We start from the raw sequence: 25,173 nt of genomic DNA on the forward strand, positions 1-25,173 counted from the left end.
GAGGATAAAGTGGCGCTAAATTATCATTGTGCCGTTTCATATAATCTCAAGATTATTAGTCTCATCCTGGTCTGACCCTACAGGATCCACATTCAGCAGTGTCTGGATCCTTTCTCTATCCCTCTTCTGGGCTTTCAGTCTCCTTCTCCGTTTTATCAAGCGCTGGACACGACTGAGCAAAAATATCTTAATGTTATGAAACACGTCCAACCCCGAGTCCGGGATCTAAGACGCTGCTTTCATCTTCACTCTGCGGGAAAATGTATCGAGAAGATATCAGGATGGATCATGTCCTCCTTCATCTCTGGGAGACGGACGGCCAGATCTGCAGACAGATTCGCCGCTCACTCTGTACTTAGCACCAATCACGTCTAATTGGGTAAATGGTTTTGAGCTGTTAGTGGGTAATTTCTGTTAAATCGGTGTATTTTTCTGTAACCCTTAGACTGGACATGTACGGCGTATCCTGCAAATAATGTCATCAGCACTGAATTTACATCCAGACAAACTTTCCACACAAACGGCTCGATTCCAAATAAAATGGAGACAGTTAAATCGAGGCTTCTGGATTAAATGGGGTAAATCTGGAACGTGAGTTGACGTGCGCAGGACGTGGCCAGACATTCCTCTACAAATCCCGAGGTCAGGTGGGGCAATAGTGTTACAAGCCCCCTTCTAGAATAACATTATATGTATACAGCACACACACAGTGAATTACAATGCCGGTAATTTTTATTCACTCATAAGCAGTCACCCATTTACTTACCCATAAGCATCCCTGGGAATTACACGTAAAGCTGCAGCATCAGAGGTGTAGATGTCAAGGAAATAAGTTTTACTTTACTGAGATTAGTGGAGCAGCCTCCCAGCAGAAGTGGTAGAGGGTAATACAGGTAGGGTTTAAAGTTTGAGTCTTTACACGCTGGGCTGGTAAGAGAAACAACATTCTGTTAAGTTTTTGCCGTTTTCTTTGTACTGGAACCAGTTTACTGGCCAGACCCTGGTTAGTAGGGTGAGGGCCGGTATCCTCCTACAATAGACACACAGAGACATAAGGCACATGCATGTCCACACACATGCATGGACTCACACACACACACACATGCATACACTCACACACACATGCACTCACACGCACATATGCTTAGTAGGCCCCCCGACATGCATTCATACAGAGGTATCGCCACATAAACACATGCACACCCCTGCTAACATGCTGACTGCCATAAACACTCCCAGCCCCTCTCTGCAGAGTATCTCTGCCAGTTGCTGCTGGGGAATCCTGACTCTGTGTATGGACAGGTGTGTGTAAGAGCAGTATAGGTATTTGTAAGCTGTGTGTAAGGGCAGTGTACGCATATATGTGCGCAAAGGCAGTTGTTTGTAAGAGCAGTATATGTTTATATGTGTGTGTAAGGACATTGTATGTGTATGTGTGTTTATGAGCAGGTGTGTGTTAGGGCAGTGTATGTGTATATGTGTGTTTATGGGCAGGTGTGTGTAAAGGCAGTGTGTATGGAGAGGCGTGTGTGAGGGCAGTGTATGTGTATATGTGTGTTTATGAGCAGGTGTGTGTAAGGGCAGTGTATGTGTATATGTGTGTGTGTAAGGACAGTGTATGTGTATATGTGTGTTTATGGGCAGGTGTGTGTAAGGGCAGTGTATGTGTATATGTCTGTTTATGGGCAGGTGTGCGTAAATGCAGTGTGGAAGGGTCCTGGCAGGGAGGCTAACATTAGCCTTTTTTTAATTAAAAAAAATAAATCTGTTGTTGACTACTCTTCCAATGATTATGCTGGACATTTGGCTGCCTGAGAATCATAGGAATTGTAGTTCACAGCTAGCATCTTCAGCTTTACTGTTGACTGCAATAACTATGATGCTCAGCCGGCATCATGGAAGCGGTATTTAAACTCCCACGATGCCTAGTCAGCCAGTGCCAACTAAAACAGCAATGACAGTATGACGGGTAAGCAGCACCTGGGGCCCTGCAAAGATGGCTCCTGCCCACAGAGCTTGCAATCTATGTATCTGTGCTGCTAACCCCACGAGGATCTATCTGTAACATTACTAGGATTTTCGAAATACAATGAATTTATCTTTCAGCTCTTTTTTTTCCTTTTGTGATTATCTATTAAAATCATCATTTAACCTGATAACACATCGTTCTCCAATCAGACAATTCTTCCAATTGGTCGGATATCCCTTCGTTCGGGAGAAATTATTGTCGGATCAGGACAGCCTAACGTCGCCATGGAAACGTAGGATACAAGAGGATGAAGGAAAAGTTTTTTATTTATTTTCTAAAAGCAAAAAAATATCAAAAGAAACTTAAGAAAGCGTCAGTTTCTTTCATGGATTAATCACACTTTTTGTGACAACTTGTTATTTTACCAAGAAACTGCTTTTTGTCCAAAGAAAACTATAGTGAGGAGGAAAAAATATTATCCGCTTCCTGCAAATTGCGTTATATTTCCTCCCACACAAACATGTGGTGTGCGTGCGCAGCTCGCTGACGCTCGGCTCGGACCTCTTCGAGAACTCTTTTTAATGTCGTTTAATGGCTGCAGAATCCGTTTAAATGCAGGAAATGTAATTCTGCGCCATCTGCAGGTAACGACGGTGCGTATAACATCCATGCCTCTGGCGGTAACAAGTCGCTGGTGACGTAACACACAGAACGCCGGCAGCGCCAAGAAGGGGGAATCTTCTTCACATTGAGTGAAATGCGTGCACATGAAGGGCATTCTGTTCCGTTGGGGTAATCGCAGGTTTGAAGCCATTGGTGGTAGTTCCACCTTTGAAGGGCCCCTTGTGATCGGAGAGGATGCGGGATGGCTTTCCTGGGCTGAGGATTTGGGGATCTCCTGAATATCACCTCCTGAATATCGTGGGTTCCCTCACCCGATACAACAGGGGGGCTCTAGCTTAACTAATACCGGATGTTTACAATATGGCCACACGCGTATCACTGTATACCATGTGGCGCACCCTTTCATTCCCGTGTAGGTCATTGCTCAAGTTGTGTGAGTAGCTTCAGCCCTTGGAGTTCGCTCAGAGCTTCTCTGTGATCTTTGTGAATCATAAAGAGACGCTGTCCACATCCATAGCCCCGACTATAAGGTATAGCCTTCGGCTCTTCCAATTACAGGAGCTTCTGCGTCCCGCTCAGATATTCAGAATTAGGACCTTTCGCTGTCGGCTTCAATCTGCCTGGGAGCGTTACCCAGACTCACATCTCAATTCATTCATTCATATCAGAAGCGAGGATCACAGCTGGGGCCCAGAACACCAAACCGGCCACAAAACCACCAATTCCCAGCTTTATGGAGCAATTGGTTTCCAGTAAACACCGCAGGAGGTTCCCGCTGGGGCTGCGCCCGTCTGTTCATATGGAAACTGATGTATCAGAACTGTTCTTACGTCAGCAGAATCAGAATTGATTTGAAGCTCATCTCCGACATAAAAATAGTGACCGGGCGGGTGTAAGCTCTGTATCTATTTGGGGAAAATGTTATTGGAAATGCCATCAGGATTCTCCCACTGTCTTGCACCTGGTCAGATGGTTTATAGGCTGATGTATCATGAGAGATCTGGCTTCCCTGGCCGCTGGGAGATTTATCTTATTTTGTACGTCTTGAGTTCTTTATGTGTCTTCACGGCCTCCTTACGAATAGACGTTGCTGGCGGCTCCCGGTTTAATTACCGGACACGGCAGCTGAGACGACACGTGCAGCTGGTTTTACAGTAACGATAATTTTATCCCAGAGACGTCCCTCAGCAATCTGTGAGAATTCTGCTAAAAACCTCAACTCGGTAAGAGACAGTCTGCCCTTCGAGGTCCAACCTTAAACACACACAACGCCAGCTCCACTCTTCTGCTGCTTATAAAGACATCTGCACTATGTCAGACTAAGCCAGACCCTCCGAATAATTCCAGGTTTTTAATAAAATAGAATTGCTTTAAAGCTTTTCTGTGATTTTCCCACTTTGTGCCATTCAGTGCGCCCAATAAACCCGCGTCATGGCGGCCATAGGATCAATATAACCAACGGGTATAAATTTCACCTGATCTGGACGCCATTGATGGCAGACATTTTTAACTGTCGGCCATAGGATTTGAACGATTACTCCTCCCCGATGAGTTACTCCTCGCTTTTGGTGGCAACTGGTTCTGGCAGCATCAAAATGAGGATAGGGGAGGCATGATCAGGGCAGGTTTTTCCTGGGGCATGTCCTAGAAACCTCAGTTCATACTCTGACCCTGGCCTAGGGGCCTTACTACATTCATCTGAATTCAAAAAGGAAAACAGTGTTTGAAACCATAAACAGGTAATGTGTCCCTACAGAAATGGGGCATGTGACATATATATGTCCATTGGTCTGTCCGGCCCCTTGGGTCCTAATGAGGTTCTCCAAGACTCACAATCACTTAAAATGACCTGAATGAACCAATCAGGTGTTAATGAGCAGAATCCAACTTGGTCGGACAACTTTGGTCTGTAATTAATGAACCTCACGGCAGACGAGTCTTGACTCCTTAGGAAAGGATATATTTTAATATCTACGTATTATTTTGGAGTATTTTCAGGGTAACGTACATCTCAGAAATGACTTCTTACTCTGTACTTAGAATCCTTTCTCATGAAGATCCATTCATTGTATAACTTCTGCTTTATGAGGCCGATCCAACATAGATTTCCTAAATGATGCATTTGGAGCCTCCAGCAGAGTCGCTGGTTAATCTCCAAATCTTTGTTAATTGGAGGATTCCTTAAAAGCCTTTGATTTCCGGCTCTGGAAGGTTTCATTCCGAAGGCCTTGGATTAGATGCTAATTAGGTGCGAATTACCCCAGGGGTTCATTCGGAGGGTTATGTCCTTCCTCTCTGTCCCCCACAACCTCCCTTCATAAACCCAAATGGACACCTCGTCTGCCCGATTTCTACCAAGCCTTCTGTATTACTCATTCGATGCTCTTTACCATTTAATGTGGCATAAAAGGGTTAAATACATTATTAAAATGAAATGTCACGACACTGTTAACGTTAAACACATTTCATTAGTTTCCATGGCGATTGCTCCACATTTAGCTCTGATATAGAATGGCTTTTGGTAAAAAAAAAAATTGGCGATTTTACATTGACTCACGGTGGTTAAATTGTAGCATTTTGTATTTTCACCCTCCTTTTTCCACTTCTAGTGTATTAAGAGTGAGTCACCGTCTAGCGTCTAAGTGTCCGACTCATCCTGACGATGGTACCGTTCTTTGGGAGACCCTTTGGCTACCTATGTTATTGTCCTTCTTTCACAACCGCGGCCGGGGACTTCCTGCTGGACGCCATTGTTCCGTTACAATATTATTAATATTATTATTTACTTTCCATGCGGAATCTGCCCGTTATTCAGTGAATTGCCCGTTATTTCATTGCAGGTTACATCTACTTTTAATTCACTTTATAGGCGACAATAACATTTACTGCGAAGCAGAAATCCACCTGATATTTTCCGCATTGTTTTGTGTCTCGTAACTTGTAGCTGAAAATCAAGTCTATGAATTAAAAAAATCTGTTGTTGAGTTGAATGTGTCTGTTATTCACCCGCTGATTGGATACGTTTACATGCAGGATTCACCCGCTGATTGGATATGTTTAGGTGCAGGATTCACCCGGTGATTGGATATGTTTAGGTGCAGGATTCACCCGTTGATTGGATATGTTTACGTGCAGGATTCCCTCTGTCGAACTTAAACAAACATTACATTAGGAGAGCTGTAATTATGGTATTTTAGGTTTATTATGCCTTCTGCAGTCATATAAGCCTCAGACAGGAGAGGTCTCTAAAGTCCTCTGTTCCGCTGTTAATTACCCAGAGGACATTGGTTAATGTTGTTTGCTTTTAGCTACATTATTATCCATGTTGTCCTCGTTGGAAGGACTGGACGTTCCTGATGTCCCCATAAACAACACTTATTAGGCAGGCAAGATACTGAAATGTTCTAAATCAGTGAAAATTGATGGGGATGCGAGGAGTCCATTAAAGAGAATCCCACCTGGCGATCGGATCAGGGAGTTATATTTCCTGGAATCGTTCCCGCATTTCATCTTCTTGGCCAGAGAAAAACATCTTAAGACGCCCAGACTTGCCCTTTTCTATGGCTTTCCAGGTTAAATCTTCTGATTGTTGAATTGCTCCCATCTTTTCATGCAATTCATTCTTCCGAAGCAGAACATGAAAGCGATGGAAGCGTTTGGAAGATCCATCGGTAACGAGCCTCGGCTCCGGACGGGAAATTCTTGGCTCTAATGAATCATTTTATTGATTAGGATGTAGATGGGGTACCACAGTGGTAACGTCTGCAATAATAGGGGGTCCGCACGATGATCCCACACCTAACACAGGACGGCTACACAGGAACCCATTCAGTTACCAGAAAATGGTAACTCGCTGCAACTCCCAGGGCCGTGCACTTCATGTTGGGAGTTGTAGTCCGTCACGGCTGCTTTGCCAATGTTCGGCAGTCCCTATAGCCGCAGCCTTAAGGAAATATCTTTTTTTTTTTCCCAAGGTTTGAAAATATTTCGGTTATTTTTACTTTAAATTGGAAGTCAATCATTTCAACCAGAAATAATAAAAGGGCGATAAGATCCCCAGCCGGGGGATATTTTTATATTCATTGATTTACATATTGATTCATTGTGTGCTTCCGGCTCCAAGAAAAATCCGCCTGCGGTATAATGGTCACCCGCCAGGTCAGCGCAGCCCAGCGTCCCGCAGGTTGTGTTATTAAACCACCTGGGCTTAAGGCTTAACTTTTTCAGAGCCAGTGGCCCTTCATGCGCAACCCGGCCAAAGCTTTATGTTAAATAAAAGCTGCATCAGACGCTTTAATAAATAAATAAATCAGCCAAACCAACCAATAGAAAGTCAGACGGCAAACGTAGAATGGACAGACGGGACAGGTAGATGGATGAGATGCTGTGTTTAGCCCCCATTACCTTCCTCTATGGCTGGATCCGGCTTTACCTCTACCTGGGAGATAAGCGCCATTAACCCTTAAACAGAGAAAACAGCGTCTGCCATCGAGCGTCATTTACAGTCCAGGCCCCTGGGAATCAGCGTAGCTAAATGGACAGGGAGCATGTATGTGTGTGGGTTAGTGCATGCTCAGGGCATGTCCGTGTTTTGATTGGGGTATGTTAATTGAGGGGTGGGAGACCCTAGGTGATATAAGGTGCCCTCTGGGTGACCCCGGTCACTGTCCTTTTTTACAGGCACGGCCAACAGTCTTACCTGCTTCCCACCCTCCCTCCCTATTTCTTGTGTACTACCTTTCTTTCTTTTGTCACAGCTGGCGGTTTGTGTGTCCTTGCCGGTCTGGTTTTGGTAAGTGATGGAGTTTGGATGCTGGTGTAATGGAAGGCTCAATCCTCCCCTAACCTCTGGTGTTTTATTGGACGTGCCCACCGAGCTTGTTGGACGGCTGGTGGTTAGCATTGGTGGTGGGGCAGCGAAAGGTAGCTGTCAATTTTGTTTGGACGAGGGGGGAGGTGAGTACCTGTGGTCTGGATTGTGCAGTGTGAGAGGCCGGCAAGGACGGGGTTAATTCGGTTCCTGTGTTGGTTATGTTTTGAATATGTTACGGTAATGTGTTATGTATATTTGTATATTTGTATTTATTATTTATCGGTTATTGTATATTATTCTTATTGGTTTATGGTGTTTTGGGCCAACACAGTGTTTTATGGTTTTATAATAAAATTGTGCTGTGGCCTGCTTTATCCAATTTCGGTCTCCGTGTCGTTATTTGGTGGGTTAAACTGGTTTTGGGTTTACAATGCACGATACACACTACCTACATACAAGAGCAGAGCAGTATGGAAATAATGTATTTCTTTTGTTTTATTGTTAATTCACTTTGATAACCTTCTGCCCTCGGTCCTCGTTGCCCCGTGTTTTTAGCATAGCTTCTGCAGATTTTTTTATCCAATTGTTCTGAATGTGATCAATGAATCGCTCTATATTTGATCTCTTTCACACCATGAAGGATTTGCATTGTGCTGCTTTTGGCATGGAAGGGGTTAAGGCACATTTATTTTTGGCCTTTTGCTGCATACTTTGTTAATTATCAGAGTATTAAAGCTGAGGGACGCATAACAAGCTCCTTTCATGTTCCCGCTTAGTTTGCTCGGCAATTAGCTGTGAGTTATTAATATTACATCTTGGGATAAAAGACACAAAGCGCGTCCAGGCAAAAGTGACGGGAATGAATAGCTCTCTCCGCTTCATTACCGCGCAAAGACACCGCTAATGATGCCTGACTGCCCTAATCCCGCCACTAGTAACACCTGCACACCATGATACCACCCCTTGTAACACCTGGCTGCCATGATCCTGCCCCCAGCACCTGGCCGCCATGATCCCACCCCTGGTAACACCTGGCCACCATGGCCGCACCACTACTAACATCGGGACACCATGATCCTGCCCCTGGCCGCCATGACTCCACCACTAGTAATGCCTGAGAGCCCTGACTCCATCCCTAAATACACCTAGGCACCATGACCCCACCCCTAGTAACACCTGGGTACCTTGACCCCGCCCCTAGTAACACCTGGACACCATGATATCCCCCCAAAATAACCATACCTGGGAACTTAAAGGCCCTGGGTACCCGGAGCCTACCCTTGCAGGATCGGCCCAAGTTCCCACTGACATTGCGGGAAACACCCCCACTTAAAGGGGAAACGGGTGGGGAGTGGGGCGTGTCAAGACCCCGCTCCCGTAACCTGGACCAGGGGTCTCTCTCGCTCAGACTCCAAAACACATAGGAATGGACTGCAAGCTCTGTGGAACGAGACAGCTTCTAATAACAGAGTGTTAGAAACAGCCAAAGGAGCAGATTATTATTTATTGTTTTACATAGCGCCATCAAATCCCGTAGCGCTGTACAATGGTTTAATAAGAATGGTTTCTGCTCTATTTGTCTGCAGGAAGAAAGGTGTGTAACAGAAAATGGCTCCCCCATATGCTAAAGCTTCTCAGCAGAACGTATAAGTTACACCCCCCCCCCCCCCCCGAGCTGTAACTTTAAATCCGGATTCCTAAATACGTTCATCCCTTCATAAAGCGAGCCGGGGGCTTTATCTCCATCCGCCATGCAGGACAAATCCATGTTTATGTAGATTCGGTGAACATTATTTATTGGACTGCGCACAACGAACGTATGTGATCGGAAATATAAAGCAGGAATCATTGATTGCGGCGCCCTGGCAGCGCATGCATATTAACGAGGTGTTCATTATGGTTCCGCATGAATACTGGAGTTATCTGCAATGCAAATACGGCAGCAATTAATTACCCGACTGCCGAATTCCTGCAGCTCGGTCACGAATCCTCTCAAAGTTCTTGATGGAAGTTTTCAAGAACAAAGTAGTGATGGGAAGTTCGGATCATTAAAGTGAATCGGATCATTTCGATTCGTTCACTGAAATGATCTGATTCATGATCCGAATCTTCGGATCACTCAGTGTGACTCACAGGAGTTACTGTTTTCCAGTAACTCCGTGCAGGCACACTAACGATTGGCCTCGCCCCTTTCATTATGAATCCTCCCCCCTGCCTCCAGTGATGTCAATGAAGGCAGAGAGTCGTTCAAAGATTCGGATCTTACAGGGATCCGGATCTTTGAACGACTCTCTGCCTTCATTGGGATTCGAATCAGTCAGATAATATTACCATACTGTTATAAATAATACATTAATAATCACTGCCCCCAGGAGTTACATTCCCCTTTACCTGCAACTGCACCTTAAGCTAACTTTATTAAATTAATTAAATTAACCCTAAACACCCCATCAACCATGTCTGCCCCTAAAATTAACCCTTAACACCCCATTAAGCATAACTGCCCCCAAATTAACCCTAAACACCCCATTAAGCATAACTGCCCCTAAATTAACACTAAAGACCCCATTAAGCATAACTGCCCCTAAATTAACACTAAAGACCCCATTAAGCATAACTTCCCCTAAATTAACCCTAAACACCCCGTTAAGCATAACTGCCCCTAAATTAACACTAAAGACCCCATCAACCATACCAATTTATTAGGTAATTTATCTGGAGTACATGCAATTAATTTAGGGGCAGTTATGGTTAATGGAGTATTTAGGGTTAATTTCAGGGGCCGTTATGGTTAATGGGGTCTTTAGGGTTAATTTCAGGGGCTGTTATGGTTAATGGGATCTTTACGGTTAATTTCAGGGGCAGTTATGGTTGATGGGGTATAAGGGTTAATTTTATGCTGAGGGTTAATTTAATTAATTTAATAAAGTTAACTGTAGGTGCACTTATAGGTAAAGGGGGGCAAACTTAGGGGAATCTAAATCCTGGGGGCAGTGTGAACATTATTAATGTATTTATTTATAAAAGTATGGTATCAGTAATATTCTCTGTAAGATTCGAATCATTCGACTCTTCGGATCATTCGAATCATTGAACGAGTCTCTGACTCTATGAGTCATCGTTCCTCTGTGAATTAATGAGCTGTAACCTGACCCCAGAGTCTGTGTCTGAGTGCTCTGCAGATGACTCACAGCTCTAGGATCAGGTTACAGCTGAATGATTCACAGACTGAACCGCTACAAATGAATCGTTTAGTCTACTGAACCGATTCATCCGGATCACTAAAAAGAACCGGATCAAATGAACGATTCGTTCATGATCCGGACATCACTAGAACAAAGTAGTCCTGGTGTCACGCGGTGGGGCTGTTCCGGGGCAGGAAATACCGTCTGCCGGCTGAAAGCCGCTACCCGGTCAAGACGCTCGTGCACGTTCATCCCCAGAAATAAATAGCGCTTCCTGCCCCTTTAATGTCCCCGGCAGCAAAATAACCATCCGGAGGCCGCAGGAAAACCCAAAGCACAAATTGACTTAGCGACTAATTGGCCGACTGACATCCAAGTCGCTGAGAGGGAGCTGTCGGCATCTGGCAAATCATTATTCCATTAACGGGCGGACCCCGCAATGGAATTGTTGGAGCCGGAGTCCAGCCGCTCTCTCTAACACTGCGCATTTAATGGATTGATTTGCGGCTGAGGCTGCGCGGGAGCCGGAGGTCACCGAGTCTGCTGCGCCCGCAAACCTGATGCAGAACTTTCCTGCGAGTCTACAATTCAGTTTACACAAGAAATTAATTTACCCTCCATCCCCTTCACCCTCCGTCCCCTATACATTTACCCTTCATCCCCTACACCTTCACCCTCCGTCCCCTATACATTTACCCTCCATCCCCTACACCTTCACCCTCGGTCCCCTAGAAATTCAGCCTCCGTCCCCTACACATTCAGCCTCCGTCCCCTATACATTCACCCTCCACCCCCTACACCTTCACCCTCCGCCCCCTACACCTTCATCCTCCGTCCCTATACATTCATCCTCCGTCCCTATACATTCACCCTCCGTCCCCTACACCTTCTGTCCTATACATTCATCCTCCGTCCCTATACATTTACCGTCCCCTACACCTTCACCCTCTATACATTTACCCTCCGTCCCCTATACCTTCACCCTCCGTCCCCTACACATTCACACTCCGTCCCCTACACATTCACACTCTGTCCTCTATACATTTACCTTCCGCCCCCTACACCTTTACCCTCTGTCGCATATACATTCACCCTCCGTCCCCTACACCTTCATCCTCCGTCCCTATACATTCATCCTCCGTCCCCTACACCTTCACCCTCCGTCCCTATACATTCATCCTCCGTCCCTATACCTTTACCCTCCGTCCCTATACATTCACCCTCCGTCCCTATACATTCACCCTCCGTCCCCTACACCTTCACCCTCCGTCACCAACACCTTCACCTCCGTCCCCTATACATTTACCCTCTGTCCCCTACACCTTTACCCTCCGTCCCTATACATTCACCCTCTGTCCCCTACACCTTCATCCTCCGTCCTTATACATTTACCCTCTGTCCCCTACATAATCAACCTCCGTCCCCTACACCTTTACCTTCCGCCCCTATACATTCCCCTACACCTTTACCGTCCGTCTCCTTTACATTTACCCTCCGTCCCCTACACATTCACCCTCCGTCTCCTACAACTTTACCCCCCATACACCCTGCGCTCTCTCTCTCCCCTGATAACGGATTCTGCGTGGAGAAAGAGTCACAGGAGATACAGGAGGGGCGGGGAAAGGGGAGGAGAGAAGGGAAGGGAGGTAATCTGCAGTGAAGGGAGGAGACGGACAGAGAAACCGGAAGCAACAAAGTGCAGGAGAGTCCAGACTCTAGATTGCCAGTAAGTTGTGAGGCAGGAGCAGTGTGTATGTATGTTATATGGTGTATATAGTGTGTGCGGTGTAGAGGATATGCTATATGTCAAATATGATATACAGGATGTGGGGTACATGTATAGTATATAATGTCTATAGGGTGTGTGTTATACAGGGTGTGGGGTATATGGTATAGTATATTGTATACAGGGTGTGGGGTACATGTATAGTATATAGGGTGTGTGTTATAGAGGGTGCGGTGCAGCGTGGCCCTGCGGGGTGGTATTGAGGTGCAGGAATGTTGCGTGTTTTGTAATGATCTCTGCCGGCGTGCAGTTTGCAGTGTGATGGCGTCTCACCCAATCACATGTCTTCTTCTTGCAGCCTCCATGCTAGGTCTCTGTGGCCTCCGTGGGTCACTACTGCGGCCAGGGCTGTGGGGCATGTGCGCCAGGGCTGTGCGGCCAGATACCCCGTGGGCTCTCTTGCCCCAAGGACGCAGGATGCTTCAGGATGGAGCTGCAAACAGGGGGCTCCACCAGGTGGGGACCCCTATGGTGTGTTATATGTAATGCACGCCCAAGGTACTCTGTGCTGTGTGGCCGTGGGACCCCTGGACCCCTCCGAGTCAGACTCGGTATCTCTAAGTCACTAGCGCTGGGCACCGGTTATCAGCTTCCGGCAGGCTGTATGTATCACGTGAGACCATCTGGCCAACACCTCCTGTCCCCATCAGAGCCACCAATCGGCTGAGTCCCCCGGGCCTGGCGCGTCCATCCACGATGCGAGGGACGGCGGCAAACTGGCCAGAGGCTCATTTAATGCGTTCTTGCTGCTGATGTTTTTAACACTCGCTGTGCACCGTTCTCTGCTCCGCAGCATCGCATGTTGTCATAAAATATTTTAGTTTCTTTCTCGCCTTCCTTTAGAGCTTCGATAACCCGACTGGCGGAGACCCCAAGAAACCTGCGAACCCTGAAGACCACAAACTAAACAAAACCCAACAGCTTAAGAAGGTGTTTAAGGAGTACGGAGCGGTCGCCGTGTCTTTCCACATCGCCATTTCATTAACGTCTCTCGGGATTTTCTACCTGATCGTCTCCAGGTCGGTGCTGGAGTCAGAGGGTCGGGAATAAGACACATAAGGGGCAGAAAAGGTGCTGCTTTACCCCATAATCCCAAACCCCATGGCATACAGAGCTCCCGCTGCAGCCGGGGACTCTGGGTAATAACCTCCCCTTTACCCCATCACATATAGAGCAGCTGGGAATTCTGGGTAATACCCCTCCTTACCCCATCACATTTAGCGCTCCCGCTGCAGCTGGGGCTTCTGGGCAATAACCCCCCTTACCCCATGGCATACAGGACCCTGCTGCAGCCAGGGCTTCTGGGTAATCACTGCCTTAACCTCATAAAAACAAGAGAGAGCACTTTCGGTTAAAATATATCCAATCCACTCGCCACAAACGTCACTGATAAATTTGTAGCGCCGCAGGGTTGGGGTGAAAGTCAGGCTGAGCTCATGTTCTCTGCTTCAGCTTGTAGAAGATGCCAACGATTCTGTCATGTGATCATTTTCTTTTTTTTTTAACCCTTTCTGACAGTGGGCTGGATGTCACAGCGCTACTCCTTAAAGTGGGATTCAGTGAAGCGGTGGTGCAGTCCAAGGTGGCCGCTGGGACGAGCACCTTCGTGCTGGCTTACGCGGTCCATAAACTCTTCGCTCCGCTGCGGATAAGCATCACAGTCATCTCCGTTCCTTTCATCGTTAGATATCTCAGGAGGATCGGGCTCTTCAGACCCCCCCGGCCGAGCAGCTGAGACGGACTGAGCAGTTTTTTGTATTTATGTTGAGAATTTGTAATACATTTATAGGAGTATATAGACTGGGGGCTCTCGTTGACGTCGGCCCCTAGAGGCTACACCCAATTGTAATCTAATAAACGATTAAGATCCTCGCACGGCTCTGTTACTTTCTCACACGCTCGCACTTATCCCCAAACAAACTGGCCTGGAGAGTTTCACCCCAGAATAAATCTCTACCCCCCCCCCCCCCCCCCCGTGTGTGAGGAATGGGCTCAGGTTAAACATTTAGTTCTCATAGATCCAGCAGTCAGATTCTTCCTGCAACGTCATCGAATTCCTCTTCCGGCTCAGTTTTCATCCTTACTCAACGCGGACCAGCAACAGCCCCTTTGTTTTTGTAAGTGAGATAACACCCCGTTATTACCCCTGCTGCTTATAAAGGGGGTGTCTGAGTATAGCTGCCCTGTGACCCCCGCCCCACAACAATAAACTGCAGGTTCTAATTAATTATAATTAAAAACAGGATGACATTTAAATACCAGAAGAACCCACACAGGGAATTACCTCAGACTAGAGCATGCGCAACCAGCCTCCTGTGCAATCAGGACCATATAACAAACGATACTTTATCTAGAAGCTGGACACCGGAGGAGGATTTACATTTATTTATTAAAAGTATTTCAGAACAAGACATGGAACATGTAAATATGCTTGACATTCTATCACTTTAAATGTAGTAAGCAGCCTTACCCATTCACTCCCACTACAAGCAGCCGGGCCACCTGGTGACAGCATCAGCCCAATAAATACATGCTAGCGTCCAGATAATCGCACCGGCTTCGGCCGGTTTAAGCCCCACTCGCACTGCCCAGAATTATCTTCAGGACCAGAAGACGCAGCGGCGGGGGTTAAATGGCTATCCAGACACAGCAACGAGTCTAGAATCCTGTGAAATCACCACACAAGAAGCCCCGTCGGCAGATCATCCATGACGTCGGGATATCGGCACACAGAGGCGTGTAGTGATGTCACGGGAAATCCGCGCTACTGAAACGTGATTTCTCTGACAGCACTTTGGGGAGTTTACTCAGCAGGGATTTGTTTGAATGGCTTTCAAGTTTCACACGCGGCTGCTAAATGAACGGCAGCCGACAGGTTATCAGTAACGAGACCAAGCCCCAAGCGGTATGAAAACCCCTGAAGTGTTCGGGACACGGACTCGGCGGGTGCAAAATACGATGCGCTCTCACAGTTGAAGTATCACTGAGCCCCCGCAGTGTTACTGAGTCGCCGCTCCTCTGGGGGGCTCCTGTTTCCTCTGTGGATGCTTGGTGGAGTTTTCCACGATCCATGGATGCTCCAAGACATCCTTGAGGGGCAGCCTGTGGTTGGGATTATGCTTCAGCAGCTTGGAGATGAGATCTCGCGCTCCCTCCGACACAAATGGAGGAAACTGATATTCAACCTGAAACAAGAGCTTTTGTGAGCAGGAATCAGGTCCTTGAGTAGATCCCACATCAGCGATCTTATCGGATCAGCCCCTATGAACAGCCCGCAGAAGAGGGGTAAATCAGGGTTATTACCGTACCTTAGAAATTCGTCTGTATGTCTCCTGGTGAGTTTCTGTTTCAAACGGCGGCTTCCCAACAAGAAACTCGTAACAGAGAACACCGAGGCTCCACAGGTCGACCTTCTCATCATGCATGCGGCCCTCAATCATCTCAGGGGGCAGGTAGTCCAGGGTCCCACACAGGGTAGTTCTCCTAAAACGTCAGATAAATAAGCATTGGGGACGGGCGCAGGGTGTCTGAGTAAAGTTCTTTACAGCATAGGCTGCAGATGCTGATCTCTGAAGGCAAGGAGTTCGGGTCTCTATATGACGTCGGCGTGCGCATGCTGTGTAAGAATAATCTCCCCTATAAACAGACGCTCTGTAAAACGCCACCTCATCAGTTGACTACGTCGTAGCCGCCTTAACCAACGCTGGTAAAGGTTACCTCACTTCCTGGCCGCTTACCTGGATGACGGCGCATGCACAGACCAGCCAAAATCAGCTATCTTCAGTTCTCCATTGGAGCCGAGCAGCAGGTTCTCCGGCTTAATGTCACGGTGAATCACTTTCTTGGAGTGGCAATACAAGAGCGCGTCTGCCAGCTCCGTGATGTACTGTCATATGGAGGAGAGAGAGTTAAGAAGTAGTCTGCCTGGCAGCTGCCAACCAGCATGATCCGGAAGAGGATCATGTCCTATCTCACCCCCCCCCCCCAATCGCATCAAGATGTACCGTAGCAGTTTTTTGGTCATCAAACTTGGAGCATCTCTGCAGCTCCCGGTAGATCTCCCCACGAGGCGCATAGTCCAGGATCAGGTAGACTCTGGTGGCATCATGGAAATAGCCGTAGAGCCGGAGAATATTGGGATGCCTGGAAGGGATGAAGAGACTTGTTAGGTGCAGAGTAAAAGGAAGGGGGCCACAGGTAGACGGGACCTGAAGGAGTCAAAGGATGCCATTTAGTGCCAAGCTACTCACCTCAGGTGGGACTGGATTTCCACTTCCCTGCGCAGCTGGTGCTCCACGCCAGCCTTCTCCAGCTGGGATTTAAAGAGAACCTTCAGCGCCAGGATGAATTTACTCTGCCGCTCGCGCGCCAGGTATACGTTTCCAAACTTCCCTTTACCCAACGGACGGCCGATCTCAAAGTCTTCCAGACACCACTGCCTCCTGCAGGGAAACACCGCGGCGCGTTAATGACAGATGTTCACAGGCAACGCGGTCACTCGCGCTCATTTAAATAGTGGGAGAGCAGTACAGCCATATGCTAATGAGCGCGAGGGAGCTGCGCAGCCAACCCCTGGCAGCAGAGAGACGAGTAGCACCACGCAAAAAATGGAGGGCACACAGAAAGAGGGCAACCAAAGCTGTCAGATTCTCAGAACAGAAACAACTACGTCGCATTCCACACGTACTTTTTGGTCTCGTCATTTGCGGTGCCGGCGGGATTATTCTGCTCAGGGTTTCCTCTCTTCTCCAGAGAAGGAGCTGAAAGAAAAAGCTACATTTGTGAAGCGATAATAAAGAATAACGTCAGCAATAAAGAATAAATATTGATAAATATTACACTTTTTTGCTAAATGAGTTATCGGCCCAGAGGATAAACCCACCACAAGGATATCCCCCACGACACGGACGGCTTCCGGATAACCCGACTGTCAGATTATAAGAGGCCGGGATACTTACCGGCTGATGAGCTGGCCTGCGCCGGCTCGTGGTTCTCATTAGGCGGATGAGGCTTGCACGTGGGTGGAACCCGACTCGCAGGCCGCAGATGGGCAGAGTTGTTTGTTGGCTGATTTAACGGCTTCTGATTGGCTAGACCTGGCTTTTGAGTCTGAATTTGCTGGGGTCCTTTTGAAGGACACAGAACGCGTTGGGCTAATGCTGAAGTTCCAGGTAGCCTGACCTGGGCACTTCGCTGCTGCGCAGCCACCGGAATCCGTTTGGGGCCATCAGACATGGAGTGCAAACCCTGAGGAACACAAAAAGAGGTTGTACGGGTTTATTTTGCATGCGCGGCAACTGGTGTGGAGTACACAGCAACCGCAAACATCTTGAAGACCCAATTAAATGCTGCCGTGTCAGACTCCACCCTTCGACTAATCACCATGGAAACGCCAGGCGAGAATCCCACATATCGGGCAGCACATCAGATTCCCCCCCTCCCATCACAGCACCCTTCCCACCGGACCACCCCCCAAAAGTCTAAATATCTCACTTAATGGCAGTTAGAGCTGGGCCCTTGAGGGTACGTCGATAACGGATAGCAGCCCTCCTTAGCTTTATTACCCCGATAACCCTGAATTCACCCAGAGAGAAGGGGTCATTTAAGGCGGATTTACCTTCAGGTTGCAGCCAGATCCCCCGCCGAGATTCTCCTTCACAGATTTCTCCATTCTCACCTGAAACGAGATTTAAGAATTTTACACGCGGGCGAGCAGAACAGGGCCGTGACTGCCAGGAGAGAAGCTGCCAGCAGGGTTCATAGAGCCTGGTACTCTCAGCCATTTAGCAGGCAGAGCATTAAAGCACAAGACGCCCGACATCCCAACATAACCAAATTCTGCCCCAAGTGGTCCACAGGGAGTCATACCCTAGCAGAGGGACAGATAATGGGAGGAAGGAAGTCCCAAATATCACAAATCAGCAGCAGCCGGAGGGCCAAGGGGGCACCCCTACACACACAGGCCAGGAGGGGGGCAGTTTTGGGCCATTATCAGGGGATATTGGGGTATCTAGCGTTACCCCACCGGGCGCACACACACCAGGCCGCTCACCAGTCCACAGCCGGCTCCACTCCGGGATTTTAAGCTCCGTCAATCACTACTTTCCCATCACATTCAAACCTCGCGCTTTTAAAGGCCGTTACCCCGCTCCCAGCGCTGATTGGCCGCCGGGGGTGCTCTGCTGCTCTCTCATTGGCCACAAAGGAAAACAACCGTTTGGCTATCAAAGCGGCTGCGCAGGACCCCCCCCGGAGGCGGAGCCAGAGCCAGGAGAGCTGAACGCGCGAGGGATTATGGGATTCTCCAGACGTCACCTGTGCTGCCGGACGCATGCTAATTACGTCACAGCCCGGTCCTCGCACCAGTTCACTTGATTGATTGTAAGTTTCGTTCCCCCAAACTGCCCGGCGGTCGCAGGGTTAGCTCTGGAAGGGGGGGCAAGAAGCAGAAATAGGGCAATACAGGGGTAGTCTGTGACCGTGAGGGGTAATTAGCTGAAAGTCTCTTACTTCCCTGTGCAGCGGGAAGCCCGGGCTGGGGGCAATCTCTCTTCGCTAAGGGGTTAATGAGCGAGTGGCCAGATCTGCCTGTAACGGGGTGATGTGGATAGCCCTCAAGGGGGTAGTCTGTTGGGGCTGATGAACATCTAGTATTCTCCCTCCCAGGGGGTATATAGCCCAGGGGGTGGTGTGATGTATCTGCCCTCAGAGCGCTCATGCGCTAAGGGGGTTGGCGCTGCCGGCTTTCACGCCGCCCTCTGTCTGTTTGCAGGTCCGGCACCTGGCGCTGACAATGTACAGATATAAGATCACCCTGAAGGACCGGCAGCAGCTCTACAAGCTGATCATCAGCCAGCTGCTGTACGACGGCTATATCAACATCGCCAACGGCCTCATCAACGAGATCAAGCCGCACTCCGTGTGCGCCCCCTCCGAGCAGTTACTGCACCTCATTAAAGTGGGTAGGTCGCCGGCACCCGCCGCACAACTTGCGTGAACGTTATAAATGTGGTGCGTTTAACTGTGTTTCATGACATTAGCGTGAGTCAATCGTGCAGAGACCTGCCCCGTAAGGACCATCGGCTAATATGTAAAAGCACGGAAAGGGTTAAATACACCGATGTTTATGTTGCACAGGGGTCCATTTTAGTGACGCGTCTTCCTAGTAACACGATTGTTCCCGCAGGGATGGAGAACGATGACAGTGCTGTGCAGTACGCCATCGGCCGGTCTGACACCGTGGCTCCCGGTACCGGCATTGACCTTGAATTTGATGCGGACGTACAGACGATGTCCCCTGAGGCCTCTGAGTACGAGACCTGCTACGTCACTTCGCACAAAGGGCCGTGCCGAGTGGCAACGTACAGCAGAGACGGACAGCTCATCGCGACTGGCTCAGCGGACGCTTCCATAAAGATCCTGGATACGGAGCGGATGCTGGCTAAGAGCGCCATGCCAATCGAGGTAAACAAGATGGTAGCGTGATCAGGATACTGGCCGGCAGAGGGGGCGGAGAGGAACGGGAGAGGAGGGACGGGGGGAGAGGGGGGGGAGAGGGGGGGGAGGAGAGGGACGGGGGGGAGAGGAGGGACGGGGGAGAGGGGGGGGAGAGGAGGGATGGGGGGAGAGGGGGGGAGAGGAGGGATGGGGGGAGAGGGGGGGAGAGGAGGGATGGGGGGAGAGGGAGGGATGGGGGGAGAGGGGGGGAGAGGAGGGATGGGGGGAGAGGGGGGGAGAGGAGGGATGGGGGGAGAGGGGGGGAGAGGAGGGATGGGGGGAGAGGAGGGATGGGGGAGGAGGGACGGGGGAGAGGGAGGGGGACGGGGGAGAGGGGGGGAGGGACGGGGGGGGAGAGGAGGGACGGGGGGGGAGGAGGGACGGGGGAGAGGGGGGGAGAGGAGGGACGAGGGAGAGGGGGGGAGGGACGAGGGAGAGGAGGGACGGGGGGAGAGGAGGGACGGAGGGGAAGATGAGGGACGGAGGGGAAGATGAGGGACGGGGGGAGAGGAGGGGAAGATGAGGGACGGGGGGGAGAGACATCTAAATACATAAAGCTTGAGATCGGCTGAGGTTTTGTAGCGGTCTCTGAACTGCTTTCAGTTTTTGACGGTAAATGACATTTTCTTCAGCCATCAGTTAAACGGGTTCTGCTGCCAAGAGTTACTGCCGGTTGTGCCGGGACTGTTAGTGCTAATGACAGAGTTTTGTGAGCGTTAGGGGGAGGGGGGTATATTGCTGTGAGTGCCCAGAAGCAGCCTCACTACATCGCTGAAGGTCACATTTCTGCGCATTGTTTCTTTGCCAGCTCAGTGATCGGCGTGTTCTTGTCTGAAAGCCTTTTCTTCGTCTGTCATTAGGTGATGATGAATGAGACGGCTCAGCAGAACATGGAGAACCATCCTGTCATCCGCACGCTGTACGATCACGTTGATGAAGTCACTTGTCTGGCTTTTCACCCAACGGAGCAAATCCTGGCGTCTGGCTCTAAAGACTACACCCTGAAGCTGTTCGACTATTCCAAGCCGTCGGCCAAACGAGCCTTTAAATACATCCAGGTCAGAGGCGCAGCTCATGTACCCCCCTGCTATTCCCATATGCAGGGCCACCGGTGGGGGACAGGCATGTGTTGGGGTTTAAAGCAGCATGCGATGGAGATGCGGGTCCCACTTGTATTATTTGGTCTCTGGAAGCCGTGCTTTTCATGCCATTTATGTGACTGTCTCAAGGTGGAGGATTCTGGCTGCAGGGCCGAACAAAGGGTGAGGTGTTTGTAAGCTTGTGTGTGTGTGTATGGGCAGGTGTGTGTGTAGGGGCAGTGTAGGTATTTTTGTGTTTGTGAGCTGGTGTGTGTAAATGCAGGGGTGAGTAAGGGCAGTGTATGTGTATATGTGTGTGTTTATGGGCAGGTGTGTGTAAAGGCAGTGTGTGTGTTTGTATATGCGTGTGTAAGGGCAGTGTAAATAAAATAGCCTCTGTAAAAAAAGCTGGGGGGCACAATTTCCAATTCTTACTTCGGCGCAAAAGGAGCTAGCTACGGCTCTGAGGGTCTCAAAGTGACTGTTAGGACATGTCTGAGTGACTACAAGTCCATCTCCTCCTCTCTCTCTCTTTCTGTATTCAGTTCATTAATACGCAGGGAAGTGACCCGGGGCGGCCGTCTTCTGGTGCTTTAAAGTTTAATTTCTTACTTAAAATACCGTATTTGCTCGATTATAAGACAAGTTTTTTTCCAGAGCAAATGCTCTGAAAAAGTCCCCTTGTCTTATAATCGGGGTCGTCTTATAATAAGACCTCAGTTAGATCTGACTATGAGACTAATGATCCAGATCCCCCGCAGCGATGCAGGGGACCTGGATCCTCCTCTCTAACCCCCACCCACCCCACTTACCAGTACTTCTGAGTCCCCGGTGCTTAGTCCCGGCAGCGTGAATCGCGTAGAGCTCTACACGCTGCCCGGACTATGCTCTACGCAATTCCGCATACACAACCTCCGCTGCAGCCGGGAGGAGGTGCAGTTAGGGGCGGGGGTTGTCTGCGTCCATCGAGCAGACCTTTCCCGGCTGTCAGAGATCAGAGTTCCCCCGTGATCTCTGACAGCCGGGGAAGGTCTGCGCGATGGACGCAGACAACCCCCGCTGCCAACCGCACCTCCTCCCGGCTGCAGCGGAAGTTGTCTACATGCTGCCCGGACTACGCACCGGTGACTCAGAAGCTTGGGTAAGTTTGGAGGAGGGAGGGGGAGGGAGTGTTAAATGGGGGGCATAAGGCATTTCTGTAGGCAGAGTACTCTGTGAAATGCCTTTTAACCCCCTTAATGCCACTCTGCCTCCAGAAATGCCTTTTAACCCTCTATACACCACTCTGCCTCCTGAAATGCCTTACAGCTCCCTATATGCCACTCTGCCCCATAATATGCCCTTTAACCCCCTAAATGCCAGAGTGGCACATAGGGGGTCAAAAGGCATATCATGGGGCACAGTGGCATTTAGAGGGTTAAAAGGCATATCATGGGGCACAGTGGCATATAGGGGGCAGAGTGGCAAGCCAGGGGGCAGATGTGCATAACTGGGGGGGGGGCAGGTTGGAAAAAAAAAAAAGGAAATAAAAACAAAATATTTTTCTCAATCATAGCTTTTATAAAAAAAAATTGTTCCCATAGTTTACATGAATTAACATTTACTGGTAAAACTTTTTTCCTATAGGGTCGTCTTATAATCAGTGTCGTCTTATAATTGAGCAAATACGGTAATTAGGGCAATGGAAATGTCGCCTGAAGCGCAGCAGCTGCCGGGTTCACTCGCATATGATGTAAGATGGATAGTGTCATGGTCAGCGGTAAATGCTTTGCTTCTCTTTCTGCCCAGGAAGCTGAAATGCTGAGGTCCATCTCGTTCCACCCGTCTGGTGATTACATCATCGTTGGCACACAGCACCCCACGCTGCGGCTGTATGACGTTAACACGTTCCAGTGCTTCGTATCCTGTAACCCGCAGGACCAGCACACGGACGCCATCTGCTCCGTCAACTACAACCCCAGCGCCAACACGTATGTCACCTGCAGCAAAGACGGCAACATCAAGCTGTGGGACGGAGTCTCCAACCGCTGCATCACCACCTACGAGAAGGCGCACGATGGCGCTGAGGTGTGCTCTGCCATCTTCTCCAAAAATTCCAAGTACATTCTGTCCAGCGGCAAGGACTCTGTGGCCAGACTGTGGGAGATCTCCACCGGGAGGATGCTGGTCAAATACACAGGTAAGTGTTTCACATCAGTGTTTATTGGTCCAACGCAGTTAACGGGATTAAAAGTTTGCTCTGGATAACTGAGTTGCCTCAATTTGTAGTAAAATGGGGAGAGGAGCGTAAATTGTGTACCATGTCGCCCAACGAGTCACCGACATGCGAGTTTAGCTTATTGTGTAAGGAAATGGCCTGTTACTGGCAGGCACAGCTCGGCATTGAGAGGCTGCGGCTGTAATGCCACCTGAGGCCAGCAGAGGGCAGACTACACCCAAGAAACGCGTCCCCGGCTTTATTTTTCCTGAGTTTTGCTCATTTGTGCAAAGCTAGCGGTCTATTAACATTCATAGTAGTGATACAGCAGCCGGGGGCCACACAATTACACTCTCAGGGGTCTGTCTCTCTTCCCTTTTACTCTTTCACAGGCAGTGTCTCTGTTCATGCAGGATGTCAGGCGGAAAGTTGTGGGGACTGTATTGTATGAGCTGTCTTTCTTCTCTCGCTGACCGGCGCTGTCTTTCTTCTCTCGCTGATCGGCGCTGTCTCTTTCTTCTCTCACTGACCGGCGGTGTCTCTGTTCATGCAGGCGCAGGGCTGGGAGGCCGGCAGGTGCATCGGACCCAGGCTGTCTTTAACCACACAGAGGACTACGTCTTGCTCCCCGATGAGAGGACGATCAGCCTGTGCTGCTGGGACTCGCGGACGGCCGAGCGCAGGAACCTTCTCTCTCTGGGTCACAATAACATTGTCCGCTGCATCGTGCATTCACCCACAAACCCCGGCTTCATGACCTGCAGCGATGACTTCCGAGCCCGCTTCTGGTATCGCAGGTCAACGACCGACTGAAGAGCCCATGTAGAAGCCCATCCCCCCGTTCCACAGATACTGTGGGTGCTGCGTGGACGGTGTCCGGTCTGCCACCATCGCAAACGTTGGGGGAAAACCAGCGACTTCTTGTAAATATCGTGCTTCAGGACAGATATCGCTGCCCTCCGGCTGAGACACGCTGAGCCCAGGTTGCTGCGGTGCGGTCCGCGCCGCCATCAAATCCCCTGGCTTTTCTTACGTTTGTTTTTTTTTTTTACACTATTTTGAACTCCTTTCTGGGTTACCGGAAACCTCGGACTGATCTCCGCTGACGGCATCACCATGAATTTTAATGAATTAGTCAAAAGTATTTGCATTTTTTGTAGCGAATAAACTGCATCCTGAATGATGATTTTGAGCGTGTTGGTGAACTCTCGTGTATGTCGGGGCACTGTGCCGGGTGATGTCTCACACGCTCGCGTTTCAGGGGTTGGTGTCTCCTCCAGCGTACCCTCCCCTTCTGCGTCCCTAAAAATTTGAAAATATCAGAGCTTTGCGACCCCGGCGCGGAGTATAATGTATGCGCGTAGAAATACAGTACACATAGTGATCTCCGAGTGCCGGGGGGTCTGCGCAGGGTCTCGTCGCTCCCCACTCACTGAGTTATCAGGATGTGAGTACTTTAACTCAGTTTGGCTCAGATTTCCCCACGCAAGGTGTTTACGCAGAAGGCAGGAAGTTGCACACAGCAACCGTCTTTACACATCGATCAGGGCGCTTGCGGCTAATGTGGCTTCTGCCCCATAAAGTGTAGATGCCTGAAAGGGGGGAACAGCTTAAGGACCCCCAGACACCGCTTAAACTTACACCTTCCAGATGAGCTTACACTTATTTGTGTCTGATTAGTGATGGATGGTGGGAATTGTCATCCAAGTTTAACCGTTTGCGCTCCGTGAAATCAGGTCCTTGTTCTTAGAAATGTTCTGAGCCTGTGAGGTCTGGTTGCCCTCGAGCTGCCCCCCCCGGCCACTAATTGTGCTTAACATGGTTTTGCCGCTGCAGGTTGCGGAGTATCTGTCTCTCCTGCACGCTCGGTCCCGAGCGTCTGTCTCCCTGCCTTATCACGCTGCTGCCTGTCACTTCCTGTCAGCTTTTGGCCAGATGTTCTGCAGATGAGTGCAGCATCGGTGCGAAGCGTTCACAGCTCAGAAGGAGACGTGCAGGGTGCAGGCTGGACGGGGGGCGCTG

The 25,173-nt window shown here is 49.3% G+C and overlaps 2 protein-coding genes across 2 annotated transcripts; one reads left to right on the forward strand and one right to left on the reverse strand.

Annotated features, from left to right (window-relative positions):
• Positions 1-15,377: 15,377 nt before the first annotated feature.
• Positions 15,378-17,613, reverse strand: LOC149282029 (aurora kinase A-B-like). The gene is made up of 7 exons (XM_089498693.1): positions 17,337-17,613; positions 17,066-17,138; positions 16,629-16,820; positions 16,383-16,521; positions 16,116-16,264; positions 15,687-15,861; positions 15,378-15,563 (listed from the first exon to the last, which is right to left on the reverse strand). Exons 1-7 carry the CDS (start codon positions 17,611-17,613, stop codon positions 15,378-15,380), a joined length of 1,191 nt encoding a protein of 396 aa, XP_089354819.1.
• A 1,558-nt stretch (positions 17,614-19,171) lies between these two features.
• On the forward strand, positions 19,172-23,964 carry LOC149282030 (cleavage stimulation factor subunit 1-like). Its single transcript, XM_089498732.1, has 5 exons — positions 19,172-19,340; positions 19,565-19,842; positions 20,736-20,933; positions 22,743-23,133; positions 23,705-23,964. Exons 1-5 carry the CDS (start codon positions 19,172-19,174, stop codon positions 23,962-23,964), a joined length of 1,296 nt encoding a protein of 431 aa, XP_089354858.1.
• Positions 23,965-25,173: the final 1,209 nt, after the last annotated feature.

The sequence above is a fragment of the Sceloporus occidentalis genome, unplaced genomic scaffold, assembly GCF_023333645.1.
Source record: "Sceloporus occidentalis isolate IW3139 unplaced genomic scaffold, rSceOcc1.0.p SCAF_124, whole genome shotgun sequence".
Taxonomy (NCBI): Eukaryota; Metazoa; Chordata; class Lepidosauria; order Squamata; family Phrynosomatidae; genus Sceloporus; species Sceloporus occidentalis.